Source organism: Tachypleus tridentatus, chromosome 10 (genome assembly GCF_004210375.1).
Source record: "Tachypleus tridentatus isolate NWPU-2018 chromosome 10, ASM421037v1, whole genome shotgun sequence".
Lineage (NCBI taxonomy): Eukaryota > Metazoa > Arthropoda > Merostomata > Xiphosura > Limulidae > Tachypleus > Tachypleus tridentatus.
In genome coordinates this window covers 114,702,334-114,717,425 of record NC_134834.1, presented here as the reverse complement: position 1 = coordinate 114,717,425, position 15,092 = coordinate 114,702,334, and the positions used below count along the sequence as shown (strand labels likewise).

The window sequence follows — 15,092 nt, the reverse complement described above, 5'->3', positions numbered from 1 at the left end:
GTTATTCTTACGCTTCATAGACATTAATCCAAACGAAATTAGTTCTTTTCAAGAACGTGCCATTTAGATTTGACATATCAGTACTACACTTTTGCATTTGGAGAAAGCTGAGTTAAAGAAATATTTATATATATATATATTTCAGTTTAAAGGTACAAAACTGTTATAAAAATTCTGTATTTTTCCTTCACCACAGAACTTTAATATTAACGTTACATTTAATTTAATAGCTTAACATTTGAGATTACTAATTTATTCTAGCTTTCTTCACGCTTATTCTTAGATTAGTACTACTACTAAATACTAACCATTAGGCACAGTGGCGTAACTAATGTTATTATATTTGCATGTTGTAACAAACCTCTTTGCCACCTCACCTAACATAAAAGACAAAATAAATACGCGCTTTAGTATTCATTAGTTTTAATTTTGGAACAACGAACATTAAACTTACCAGAATCAACATTTCACAAGTAAAACTAATCTTAGTCATCGGGATATCTTCATACTGAATTCCATAACATAACCATATACTACTATTAATATTAGGCTTAAGTAAAATTGACTTTAATAATACGTAAGCCTAATTAATTGTGCAACAAAATGCACTCAACTTTTAAGACAGAAAGGGGTGTACGCGTAAACTAAGGGTGATGTAAAGATTTCCCGAAATTCTCAGAAAAAAAAGGTAATAATTTTTAACAAAATAAATGTTCATGGTCAGAATAAGTATTTAGAAAATTTATGAATGAAAAATGTTTTCATAATGTAATTTTCCTGTTCTAAGAAGAAAGAAAGTTAAAACATTATGTTATAATTGTGAAAATGTATTGATTTTTGTTGTTGGTGGGGTTTTCCCGGGTTATGGATGGTCCATTCAGTAGGCCCGACATGGCCAGGTGGGTTAAGGCGTTCGACTAGCAATCTGAGGTCGCAGGTTCGAATCTTCGTCGCACCAAACATGCACGTCCTTTTAGCCGTGAAGGCGTTATAAAGTGACGGTTAATTCTCTCTCTTCGTTGGTAAAAAAGTAGCCCAATAATTGGTGGTGGGTGGTGATGACTAGCTGCCTTCCCTCTAGTCTTACTCTGTTAAATTTGGGACAGCTAGCGCAGATAACCCTCGTGTAGGTTTGCGTGAAATTTAAAAACAAACAAACCATTCAGTAAAATAATAAAATTGGAAAGTCCAGTCTACATAAGGATAACAAAAACGTTTTGTTTAAATTATATTGTCAACTTAACCACCTATTAATCTAACATGAGATGTGCGAAGAGTTCTTGGAAATTGATAAAAGATGCATTTCAGAACTAGTTAACAAAGTTTGTAATTTTATTTTATTAAGCAGTAAACATTATTTCACTACGGAAAAAAGTCCGGCATCGTCAGGTGGTTAAGCCACTCGACTCGCAATCCGAGGGTCGCGGGTTCGAATCTTCGTTACACCGAACATGCTTGTCCTTTCAGCTCTGGGTGCGTTATAAAGTGATTGTCAATTCCTCTATTTGTTGGTAAAAGAGCAGCCCAAGAATTGGCGGTGGGTGGTGATGACTAGCTGCCTTCCTTTAGACTGCTAAATTAGGAACGGCTAGCGCAGATAGCCCTCGTGAAGTTTACACGAAATTCAGAAACAAACGAACAAAGGTAAAACTTATTATAAAAGTATTTTAACATTTCTTTGAAAATTGTACTGCTTGTATAGATGAGATATGGGTGTATCTTTGGTGTACTTGGATACTAAAAAAACATTCTAAAAGGTGCCATATAACAAGTATGGGATATAAGTTAGCTAATTAAAGTGAAAGGTTGCTGGACGCAAGTGAAAAGACAGTTGTTCTAAACAGAGTTAAGTCAAACGGGATTAATGTCACTAATGGTGTACCTCATGACTCGGTCTAAGGACTTTTGATTTGCATCAGTGACACAGATAAAGGAATGGTCAATAAATTACTTATATTTACTGGTGATATCAAAGATATTCCGATAATTTAGTGAGTTGGCCGAGTAAATGGCATCTGGGTTTTAATTATAATAAATGTAAGATAATGCATGTGGATTATTATAGTTTGGATAGAAAAAAAAATTTAACAATGTTATGGAAGATAAATATTTGTGTAATGCTTGATCAATTTCTTAAACTATGCAAGCAGTGTGCTGTTGCTAGCTGCAAGGCAAAAGGACTTTGTGTATCTAGAGTAATCATGAATACAAGTCTACAGAGGTTATAATTTTCGGTTAGGTCACATGTGGAGTATTGTGTTCAGTTTTAGGCTCCTTACCTTAGAAATGACATTGAATTGTTGGAAAAGATCCAAAGGATGGCTGCTAAGATAATTCCTATAGTGGAAAAATTGTCGTACGAGGAAAGATGAAGATCTCTGAAGTTGTTTTCTCTTAAGAAAGAAGAGTTAGAGAATGTGATTGAGATGTTTATGATTACAGTGGGAATTTATGATGTCCATTTGTTATGTTCTTTGTAAGACTAATGATTCTTTTGGCAGGATAGGAGCCATCTTCATCTCAAGCAACTTTTCTCTCTCTCACAGTGTAGTTAGCCTATGGAATGGTTTGCTTCACATCTTGTGTAGTAGGTAATAAACTTAAGTGAATTTTAAGATAAATATGTGAATGAAAAGGGCTTGCATTACTCTTCATAGTGTTATCTTAGTTCTTAAGCAATAAGTTATATGTTAAGTTCACCAATAGGCCTGAATTCACAAGTAAACTAGTCTAACAAAAATTCTACTGGTAAATTTCGCGTCTCTGTTTCTTCACCGAAACAAAACTCAACATCCACAGATCTGAACTAACGACGTGATTGACAGTAATGTACAAACTGACAGTATTATACAGTGATTGATTACTCTTTGGTCGAATAACAAAGTTACTAACACAGTAACTGACTCCAGTGGATGACTTGTGGACTGAGGAGAAAGTTCCAGACGTAAAGGCTGCATAAGAAAGCATCTTTTAACCTACCGATTAAGCTTCTAGAAACGTCTAGATTAGAAACAGAGGCGCCTCCTTATGTTTAAACAACAATAGAAACGTCTAGCTTATAAATAGAGGCACCTCCTTATGTTTAAACAACATTAGAAATGTCTAGATTAGAAACAGAGGCACCTCCTTATGTATAAACAACATTAAAAACGTCTAGGTTATAAATAGAGGCACCTCCTTATGTTTAAACAACAATATAAACGTCTAGATTATAAATAGAGGCACCTTCTCACGGTTAATGAACAATATAAACTTAGAAACGTCTAGATTATAAATAGAGGCACCTTCTCACGGTTAATGAACAATATAAACTTAGAAACGTCTAGATTATAAATAGAGGTTATAACAATAAATTTTCTCATAAAATATTGCGAAACATTTTTCGTAGGCATGTTGTCAACATGTGGAACCAGCAGATAGCCCAATACGACTTTCTGCTAAAACAAACACTTTAATTAAATATTTAAAATTAGTAATCTAAATATGTATTTATTTTTAATATAGTAAAGCCTCATCAGGCAAGGTGCCGTTTCTACCGAAACAAATCGAATTCCCCATTATAGCATTCTAAACCCTTAGATTCAGAGCTGTGTCACTGGGGGACACTAATTTAGGTTTACAGATAAAAAAAAGATAACAATAAACGGCTACGTGAATATGAATGAACAGGAAGATTAATATGACATACTATTATAGATATTAACATGGTGGCTGTCGTAATTAAAAATAAGTTCCATTAAACTACTAGTTATTAACACATTATGCATGTAACTTTCGATATTATTTTCAACACTGTTTCTTCATCTACATTACTATCTTGTTATATCTATATCGATTAAGTTACACTCCATCAATTGTGTTATTCCCAATTTTTACCTAACGAAGTTTCACGTATTCACGAATTACTTCTATATTCAGTGACGTCATGACCTTACACCATAAGCCCGGCTATTCCTACTTGTGATAGTTATTAACTGTGTTCTTTATCACATACCGTGCCTTTGTTGTACTAATGACGTGTTTTCATTGTTAGGCGTGATGATTAGTAAGTGTGTTTTTCTTTAGAGATAAAATGGAGACACAAAGTACAGTTTTTATCACGGTTATTCTCTGCTTCCTGCTAAGACATGGGTGTTTTGTGGGAATACAAGAAAACCCTGATATAATTAAGACATTTTCTGCCATTGAAGGGGAAGAAACAGTGACTACAAGTCAAGTAACTTCTGAGATGGATAAGAAACATGAAGAACTGTTACTTATCGTTAAGGTGAGGTTAAATCACTTAACTTGCCATATCACTGATTTTTTTATCCAAACATATTCTAATACAAAATATAATTGTATCATGAACAAGTTGAGATAGATTACTTGTTTCCCTTTTCAGTGTCACTTTATAAACATTTTCAATCACGTATAGTAACTGATACATGCTTATCACCTTGCAACCACATATTTTAAAGTGTACAGCAAGGATGACAGTGCGTGTTGAAGAGATATTTCTGGACATTCTATGGCGCCCTCTATAGTAAGGATATTTTATTACCTTTAAAGATAAACGATTTCAGTTTATACTGATGTTGGTAAATCACACTCTGGTAATAATAACTAGTCTTTCTTTTCACATGTTAAACATCAAGGATAAAGGAGTTGAAGCCATTCGTCAAGACGACTGTGGTCTTGCTATATGTAAGTTATGCTTTAAACGTATTACAAATGATCGGGAACCCTTCATGACTCAACATTCGTTTACTTTAAATTATATAATACTACCGCTAGTACAGCGGTAAGTCTCCGGATTTATAACTCTAAAATCAGGAGTTTGATTCTCCTCGGTGGGCTGAGCAGATAGCCCAATGTGGCTTTGTAACATAAAAAAAAAATAACTTATATAAAGCTAGGAAATATTCAAATACCAGTTTTCAGAAGAAAATAAATTTAATTTTTTCGATATCAGCATATATTAATGACCTTATCTTATGTTGCTAATTTATCTCATAATAAATGACCATGTGGGAATAAGTTACGTCGCGTTATTTTATTATTAAAATAATAAGTTGTAAAAAGTCATAAATATCGATTCAGATCATTTGAGACAATGTTATTCTGGGACCATTTAACAAACATATGATTAACACTGTATCAGACTATACTTAGGACAGGAGACCGACCCTAGTGAAACGTTATAAACTAGGTAATTTCAATATGTAAAATATGTAAGATAAACATATTACTACAGATACCCAGGACACTTGGTAAGAAAGAGAAACACATTACTACAGATACCCAGGACACTTGGTAAGAAAGAGAAACACATTACTACAGATAACCTAGACATTTGGTAAGTAAGATAAACACATTACTACAAATACCCGGGACAGTTAATAAGGAATACAAACACATTACCACAAACACCTGGGATACTAGATGTGGAAGATAAACATACCAGTCTGTGTAATAGTATTATATGAAATTACCATATTAGTGTGTGTAATAATATCACATAAAACTACCACACCAGTGTGTAATAATATTATATAAAACTACCACAATAATGTGGGTAAATTTACTATATAAAACTAACATACCAATGTGTATAATAATATTATACAAAACAAAAATACCGGTGTGTCTAATAAATTATATTTTATAAAACTACCACATCAGTGTGTGTAATAATATTATATAAAACTACAAAACAAGTATGTATAATAATATTATATAAAACTACCACATCAGTGTGTGTAATAATATTATATAAAACTACAAAATAAGTATGAATAATAATATTATATAAAACTACCACATCAGTGTGTGTAATAATATTATATAAAACTACAAAACAAGTATGTATAATAATATTATATAAAACTACCATATCAGTACGGATAATCATATCATATAAAACTACGATCTGTAATAATATTATATGATACTATGAGAAAGGTATGTGTAATAATATTATAAAACACTTTATGTGTGTGTGTTTCTTATAGCAAAGCCACATAGAGCTATCTACTCAGCCCACCGCGGAGAATCGAACCGCTGATTTTAACGTTGTAAATCCGGAGACATACCGCTGTACTAGCGGGGGCTTATGAAACACACCTATGCCATTGTAATGATATGATACAAAACTGCCATACGTGTGTGTGAAATAGTATTATATAGAACTACCATACCACTTTGTGTAATAGTATTATATAGAAATACCATACCAGTGTGTGTAATAATATTATATATAACTATCATACCAGTGTGTGTGATAATATTATGTGAATCTACCATGCTAGTGCGTGTAATATTATTATATATAACTACTACACATGTGTGTAATAATATTATATAAAACTACAACACCAGTGCGTGTAATATTATTATATATAACTACTACACATGTGTAATAATATTATATAAAACTACAACACCAGTGTGTGTATTATTATTATATATAACTACTACACATGTGTAATAATATTATATAAAACTACAACACCAGTGTGTGTAATATTATTATATATACTACTACACATGTGTAATAATATTATATAAAACTACAACACCAGTGTGTGTAATATTATTATATAACTACTACACACATGTGTAATAATATTATATAAAACTACAACACCAGTGTGTGTAATATTATTATATATAACTACTACACTTGTGTGTAATAATATTATATAAAACTACAACACCAGTGTGTGTAATATTATTATTTGGAAGAATCATAGCAGTATATGTAATAATGTTATAGAAAACAACCATACCAATGTATGTTATAATGGTATGTAAAACTACCACACCTATGTGTTTAGTAATATTATATAAAACTATCGTACTCGTGTGTGTGGTATTATTTAAAACTATCATACCAGATGTGTGATGATATTATATTACACTACTATACCTGTATGTGTAAGAAAGAATATTATATAAAACTACCGTATTGGTATGCGTAAAAATATTATATAACACTAGTACAACAGTGTTTATTATATAAAACTACTATACTTGTGTGTGTAATAATATGTAAAACTGCCATACCACTGTGTTAATAATATTATATAAAAGTTCTATACTAGTGCTATTAATATTATTTTATCAAACTACCACCCCAAATTGTATAATAATATTGTATAAAACTAGCATACCATTGTGTGTAATAATAATATTATATAAAACAAGCTTTTAAGTGTATGTAACAATGTTATATAAACCTTAAATGATGATTTTATAATCATAGTCCTTCCACATCTATTTATCTAATAAGGCAGTCTACCAATGAAAATTCAACATAACAGGAATACTATTCTTTTAAACATATAAATCAATGATTTATATCCTAGTGGCAGTTATACCAGTTAATTAAAGAAAACAACTGTCTATTTAAAATGTATCACCCAAATGAATTTCCTTAACCACCGCACTCACAGTTTATCTCATGAGTCCATTTAATCTTCACCCATAGCTCATCTCTTTAATACCCTTATCCTCCACTACACACAGGAATCCACTGAAACCTTATTACAAACACAGTTTGTCGCAGGAACCTCCTTCACCTTATTTATTTATTCACTCTTTATCTTTAGACCTGACTGTACTGAACATTGGAAGGATTCCTTACGACCTCTTTGTCACCCAGGAGAAATGCTGTGAGAAAATTAATAAGAGAGAAGATTGTGAGGTATCTTGAACATTCACAGTGTAAAGTTCAAGTGACTCGTTCACAAATTATTATTTATAATTTGTGTCTAATATCAAGTGACTCTTTCACACACTAACATTACTCATTGTTTGCATCTAATTTCAACTGACTCGTTCACTCACTAACTTTACTGATGACTACTCTCTAATCTCAAGTGGCTGGTTCACACACTAACATTACTCCTGATTTGTATCTAATTTGAAATGACTCGTTCACACGTGAACATTACTCATGATTTCTAATTTCAACTGACTCGTTTACATTGACATTTCTCATGATTTGTGTCTAATTTTAACTGACTGGTTCACAGACTATAGTTGTACATGATGTTTTATTGTAACTGTACACTAACCTCCTACCTAGTTTGTAACTTACCAGTTCTTACTTTAATCAGACTCTGATTACATTTTTTTTTTGTGCTTGTATAAATGTCATTATACATTGTACTCATTTGCTCTGATACTCATGTAATTAATTTTGTTTACAGGTAATGTTGTGAAGTTGTCATTTTGGTTTGGTAATAACTACGTTTATGGAAATCATAAGATGTCTTTAACACGATATATTAAGAGAAAACTGTATTTAAATAACGTTACATATAACATGTAATGTATGACCTTTAGGTTAATTTAAAAAGATAAAATAATAAATCAAGTGTTAGTTAAATTAAAATGATTTTATTTTGATGAGATACATCAGTCTTAAACTAAAATTGGACAAAGTTCTCATGACCCCATTTTCTTCACCACAACAGTCAATTCACCTTATTGGAGGTCACATGGGGAATATCTTTCCAGGAACCACAAAGACCATGACTCTTCTCTATCCAACTACGGTAAATAATAAGAGATTTATTGGGTGGTTCCAATAAAACACTCTCTGTATTACTGTCAATTATCCAAATTTGTGGAAAAACTAGTAATGATATATAGAAAAATTCATAACAAAATATCTGAATCAAGCATAAAAAATTATGAAATTTGGAAAAGAAAAATATTCTATAACAAAACATCTCAGAAAAAAATTTTGAAATTAAATCAAACCTTTAATGAAGAAATTCTGTCAGAACTTTAACGATAAAATTAAATAAAACCTTTAATGATGAAATTATGTCAGAACTTTAATGATAAAATTAAATAAAACCTTTAATGATGAAATTACGTCAGAACTTTAATGATAAAATTAAATAAAACCTTCAATGAAGAAATTCTGTCAGAACTTTAACGATAAAATTAAATAAAACCTTTAATGATGAAATTACGTCAGAACTTTAATGATGATATTAAATAAAACCTTTAATGATGAAATTCTGTCAGAACTTTAATGATAAAATTAAATCAAACCTTTAATGAAGAAATTCTGTCAGAACTTTAACGATAAAATTAAATAAAACCTTTAATGATGAAATTCTGTCAGAACTTTAATGATAAAATTAAATCAAATCATTAATGATGAAATTACGTCAGAACTTTAATTTGTTTGTTTCTGAATTTCGCGCAAAATTACTCGAGAGCTATCTTTGCTATCCATCCCTCATTTAGCAGTGTTAGACTAGAGGTAAGACAGCTCGTATTCACCACCCACTCTCAACTCTTGAGCTACTTTTTTTTACCAACGAATATTGGGATTGAGCGTCACATAATAACGCCCCACCACTGAAAGAGCGAGCATGTTTGGTGCGACAGGGAGTCAAACGCCTTAAACCACCTGGCCATGCCTAGCCTTGATCTTAATTCAATCATAGTACAAACATGATTTATTCAGTCTACATTTTATGAATATTATTTACACAGGTATCTTTTTAAAACTTCAATATTTGATAAAAGAAATGTTAACATAAATCCAGTACTAATTTCTGTATTACTAATAGGGACATTCTTAAATCCAAGCTTTTTATCAGTACGTCATCTCTTTATTCCCAAAAGTACCTGCATGACCGGAAAGGAAACTGTAGGATCAGGATATTCTCCTCAGATGGAGGACAGTTGACGGAAGACATCGAGTTTAATACGTACATTCCACGAGGTTCACTTTCCCAACTACCTCGCTTCTTTAAAAGTAATACAGTTCTCTTCTTTGCATACTATGATTTTTATTCTGCTTATAGTTTGATGTTCTGTTTATATAAAAATAATAATCAAGTTTCATTCTGTACATCTGTTTCAAACATCTCTCACTATTATCAACATACTGAGTTTTTATGTGCTTCAAGGTTTAAACTTGTCACTAAGATTTAATATTTTATCATATTTTGTGTTACAGTATATTTTTCATTTTATTTTCATACTCTCTACAACATTATAACCTCTATGAATTGTTTATCAGCTAAACATTTCTTTAAAGTATTTTCCATATTATATATAATAGACAATGTTTCTTTCCTCACATTATTATAATATATATATTTATCATATATTTTGCAATATACTTAGTTAACTGTCAACAAGGTTTAAACACACATAAGTACAAGTAAAGTGTTGTTAAAAATGTTGAAGCACAAACAGAAACACAAGTGAATCAGTAGAGTAAGGTTTATACATCCAGTTGTAATGATGGCAAGGTAAGGAAGTTTTCCATAATAAGTAGTACACAGCATGTACATCCAGTTGTAACGATGGCAAGGTAAGGAAGTTTTCCTTAATAAGTAGTACACGGCTTGTACATCCAGTTGTAATGATGGCAAGGTAAGGAAGTTTTCCTGAATAAGTAGTACACAGCTTGTACATCCAGTTGTAATGATGGCAAGGTAAGGAAGTTTTCCTTAATAAGTAGTACACACCTTGTACATCCAGTTGTAATGATGGCAAGGTAAGGAAGTTTTCCTTAATAAGTAGTACAGGGCTTGTACATCCAGTTGTAATGATGGCAAGGTAAGGAAGTTTTCCATAATAAGTAGTACACGGCTTGTACATCCACTTGTAATGATGGCAAGGTAAGGAAGTTTTCCTTAATAAGTAGTACACGGCTTGTACATCCAGTTGTAACGATGGCAAGGTAAGGAAGTTTTCCTTAATAAGTAGTATACACGGCTTGTACATCCAGTTGTAATGATGGCAAGGTAAGGAAGTTTTCCTTAATAAGTAGTACACGGCTTGTACATCCAGTTGTAATGATGGCAAGGTAAGGAAGTTTTCCTTAATAAGTAGTACACGGCTTGTACATCCAGTTGTAATGATGGCAAGGTAAGGAAGTTTTCCTGAATAAGTAGTACACGGCTTGTACATCCAGTTGTAATGATGGCAAGGTAAGGAAGTTTTCCTGAATAAGTAGTACACGGCTTGTACATCCAGTTGTAACGATGGCAAGGTAAGGAAGTTTTCTTTAATAAGTAGTACACGGCTTGTACATCCAGTTGTAATGATGGCAAGGTAAGGAAGTTTTCCTTAATAAGTAGTACACAGCTTGTACATCCAGTTGTAATGATGGCAAGGTAAGGAAGTTTTCCATAATAAGTAGTACACGGCTTGTACATCCTGTTATAATGATTGTAAGGTAAGGAAGTTTTGTTTAATAATAAGTTCAAGGTTTATACATCCTGTTATAATGATTGTAAGGTAAGGAAGTTTTGTTTAATAATAAGTTCAAGGTTTAATCCTGTTAAATGATTGTAAGGTAGGAAGTTTTATTTAATAATAAGTTCAAGGTTTATACATCCTGTTATAATGATTGTAAGGTAAGGAAGTTTTATTTAATAATAAGTTCAAGGTTTATACATCCTGTTATAATGATTGTAAGGTAAGGAAGTTTTATTTAATAATAAGTTCAAGGTTTATACATCCTGTTATAATGATTGTAAGGTAAGGAAGTTTTATTTAATAATAAGTTCAAGGTTTATACATCCTGTTATAATGATTGTAAGGTAAGGAAGTTTTATTTAATAATAAGTTCAAGGTTTATACATCCTGTTATAATGATTGTAAGGTAAGGAAGTTTTATTTAATAATAAGTTCAAGGTTTATACATCCTGTTATAATGATTGTAAGGTAAGGAAGTTTTATTTAATAATAAGTTCAAGGTTTATACATCCTGTTATAATGATTGTAAGGTAAGGAAGTTTTATTTAATAATAAGTTCAAGGTTTATACATCCTGTTATAATGATTGTAAGGTAAGGAAGTTTTATTTAATAATAAGTTCAAGGTTTATACATCCTGTTATAATGATTGTAAGGTAAGGAAGTTTTATTTAATAATAAGTTCAAGGTTTATACATCCTGTTATAATGATTGTAAGGTAAGGAAGTTTTATTTAATAATAAGTTCAAGGTTTATACATCCTGTTATAATGATTGTAAGGTAAGGAAGTTTTATTTAATAATAAGTTCAAGGTTTATACATCCTGTTATAATGATTGTAAGGTAAGGAAGTTTTATTTAATAATAAGTTCAAGGTTTATACATCCTGTTATAATGATTGTAAGGTAAGGAAGTTTTCTTTAATAATAAGTTTTTCTTTAGGTTTATACATCCTGTTATAATGATTGTAAGGTAAGGAAGTTTTATTTAATAATAAGTTCAAGGTTTATACATCCTGTTATAATGATTGTAAGGTAAGGAAGTTTTATTTAATAATAAGTTCAAGGTTTATACATCCTGTTATAATGATTGTAAGGTAAGGAAGTTTTGTTTAATAATAAGTTCAAGGTTTATACATCCTGTTATAATGATTGTAAGGTAAGGAAGTTTTATTTAATAATAAGTTCAAGGTTTATACATCCTGTTATAATGATTGTAAGGTAAGGAAGTTTTATTTAATAATAAGTTCAAGGTTTATACATCCTGTTATAATGATTGTAAGGTAAGGAAGTTTTGTTTAATAATAAGTTCAAGGTTTATACATCCTGTTATAATGATTGTAAGGTAAGGAAGTTTTATTTAATAATAAGTTCAAGGTTTATACATCCTGTTATAATGATTGTAAGGTAAGGAAGTTTTATTTAATAATAAGTTCAAGGTTTATACATCCTGTTATAATGATTGTAAGGTAAGGAAGTTTTATTTAATAATTCAATACATCCTGTTATAATGATTGTAAGGTAAGGAAGTTTTATTTAATAATAAGTTCAAGGTTTATACATCCTGTTATAATGATTGTAAGGTAAGGAAGTTTTATTTAATAATAAGTTCAAGGTTTATACATCCTGTTATAATGATTGTAAGGTAAGGAAGTTTTATTTAATAATAAGTTCAAGGTTTATACATCCTGTTATAATGATTGTAAGGTAAGGAAGTTTTATTTAATAATAAGTTCAAGGTTTATACATCCTGTTATAATGATTGTAAGGTAAGGAAGTTTTATTTAATAATAAGTTCAAGGTTTATACATCCTGTTATAATGATTGTATGGTAAGGAAGTTTTATTTAATAATAAGTTTTTTATACATCCTGTTATAATGATTGTAAGGTAAGGAAGTTTTGTTTAATAATAAGTTCAAGGTTTATACATCCTGTTATAATGATTGTAAGGTAAGGAAGTTTTATTTAATAATAAGTTCAAGGTTTATACATCCTGTTATAATGATTGTAAGGTAAGGAAGTTTTATTTAATAATAAGTTCAAGGTTTATACATCCTGTTATAATGATTGTAAGGTAAGGAAGTTTTATTTAATAATAAGTTCAAGGTTTATACATCCTGTTATAATGATTGTAAGGTAAGGAAGTTTTATTTAATAATAAGTTCAAGGTTTATACATCCTGTTATAATGATTGTAAGGTAAGGAAGTTTTATTTAATAATAAGTTCAAGGTTTATACATCCTGTTATAATGATTGTAAGGTAAGGAAGTTTTATTTAATAATAAGTTCAAGGTTTATACATCCTGTTATAATGATTGTAAGGTAAGGAAGTTTTATTTAATAATAAGTTCAAGGTTTATACATCCTGTTATAATGATTGTAAGGTAAGGAAGTTTTATTTAATAATAAGTTCAAGGTTTATACATCCTGTTATAATGATTGTAAGGTAAGGAAGTTTTATTTAATAATAAGTTCAAGGTTTATACATCCTGTTATAATGATTGTAAGGTAAGGAAGTTTTATTTAATAATAAGTTCAAGGTTTATACATCCTGTTATAATGATTGTAAGGTAAGGAAGTTTTATTTAATAATAAGTTCAAGGTTTATACATCCTGTTATAATGATTGTAAGGTAAGGAAGTTTTATTTAATAATAAGTTCAAGGTTTATACATCCTGTTATAATGATTGTAAGGTAAGGAAGTTTTCTTTAATAATAAGTTCAAGGTTTATACATCCTGTTATAATGATTGTAAGGTAAGGAAGTTTTATTTAATAATAAGTTCAAGGTTTATACATCCTGTTATAATGATTGTAAGGTAAGGAAGTTTTATTTAATAATAAGTTCAAGGTTTATACATCCTGTTATAATGATTGTAAGGTAAGGAAGTTTTGTTTAATAATAAGTTCAAGGTTTATACATCCTGTTATAATGATTGTAAGGTAAGGAAGTTTTCAAGTTCAAGGTTTATACATCCTGTTATAATGATTGTAAGGTAAGGAAGTTTTATTTAATAATAAGTTCAAGGTTTATACATCCTGTTATAATGATTGTAAGGTAAGGAAGTTTTATTTAATAATAAGTTCAAGGTTTATACATCCTGTTATAATGATTGTAAGGTAAGGAAGTTTTATTTAATAATAAGTTCAAGGTTTATACATCCTGTTATAATGATTGTAAGGTAAGGAAGTTTTATTTAATAATAAGTTCAAGGTTTATACATCCTGTTATAATGATTGTAAGGTAAGGAAGTTTTATTTAATAATAAGTTCAAGGTTTATACATCCTGTTATAATGATTGTAAGGTAAGGAAGTTTTATTTAATAATAAGTTCAAGGTTTATACATCCTGTTATAATGATTGTAAGGTAAGGAAGTTTTATTTAATAATAAGTTCAAGGTTTATACATCCTGTTATAATGATTGTAAGGTAAGGAAGTTTTATTTAATAATAAGTTCAAGGTTTATACATCCTGTTATAATGATTGTAAGGTAAGGAAGTTTTATTTAATAATAAGTTCAAGGTTTATACATCCTGTTATAATGATTGTAAGGTAAGGAAGTTTTATTTAATAATAAGTTCAAGGTTTATACATCCTGTTATAATGATTGTAAGGTAAGGAAGTTTTATTTAATAATAAGTTCAAGGTTTATACATCCTGTTATAATGATTGTAAGGTAAGGAAGTTTTATTTAATAATAAGTTCAAGGTTTATACATCCTGTTATAATGATTGTAAGGTAAGGAAGTTTTATTTAATAATAAGTTCAAGGTTTATACATCCTGTTATAATGATTGTAAGGTAAGGAAGTTTTATTTAATAATAAGTTCAAGGTTTATACATCCTGTTATAATGATTGTAAGGTAAGGAAG

At 29.9% G+C, this 15,092-nt stretch overlaps 1 protein-coding gene across 2 annotated transcripts in view; it reads left to right on the top strand.

The window, feature by feature from the left end:
- The first annotated feature begins 4,050 nt into the window (after positions 1 to 4,050).
- The window catches only part of LOC143228183 (uncharacterized), a 34,557-nt gene continuing 23,515 nt past the window's right edge, over positions 4,051 to 15,092 (top strand). Inside the window, exons 1-5 of one of the 2 annotated variants that reach the window (XM_076459482.1) lie at positions 4,051 to 4,267; positions 4,638 to 4,686; positions 7,593 to 7,687; positions 8,463 to 8,543; positions 9,634 to 9,766. In XM_076459482.1, the coding sequence (XP_076315597.1) occupies positions 4,073 to 4,267; positions 4,638 to 4,686; positions 7,593 to 7,687; positions 8,463 to 8,543; positions 9,634 to 9,766 (553 nt within the window). In that variant the 5' untranslated portion in view covers positions 4,051 to 4,072. The remainder of the gene's footprint in view (positions 4,268 to 4,637; positions 4,687 to 7,592; positions 7,688 to 8,462; positions 8,544 to 9,633; positions 9,767 to 15,092) is intronic. The other variant, XM_076459483.1, reaches the window with a different exon arrangement.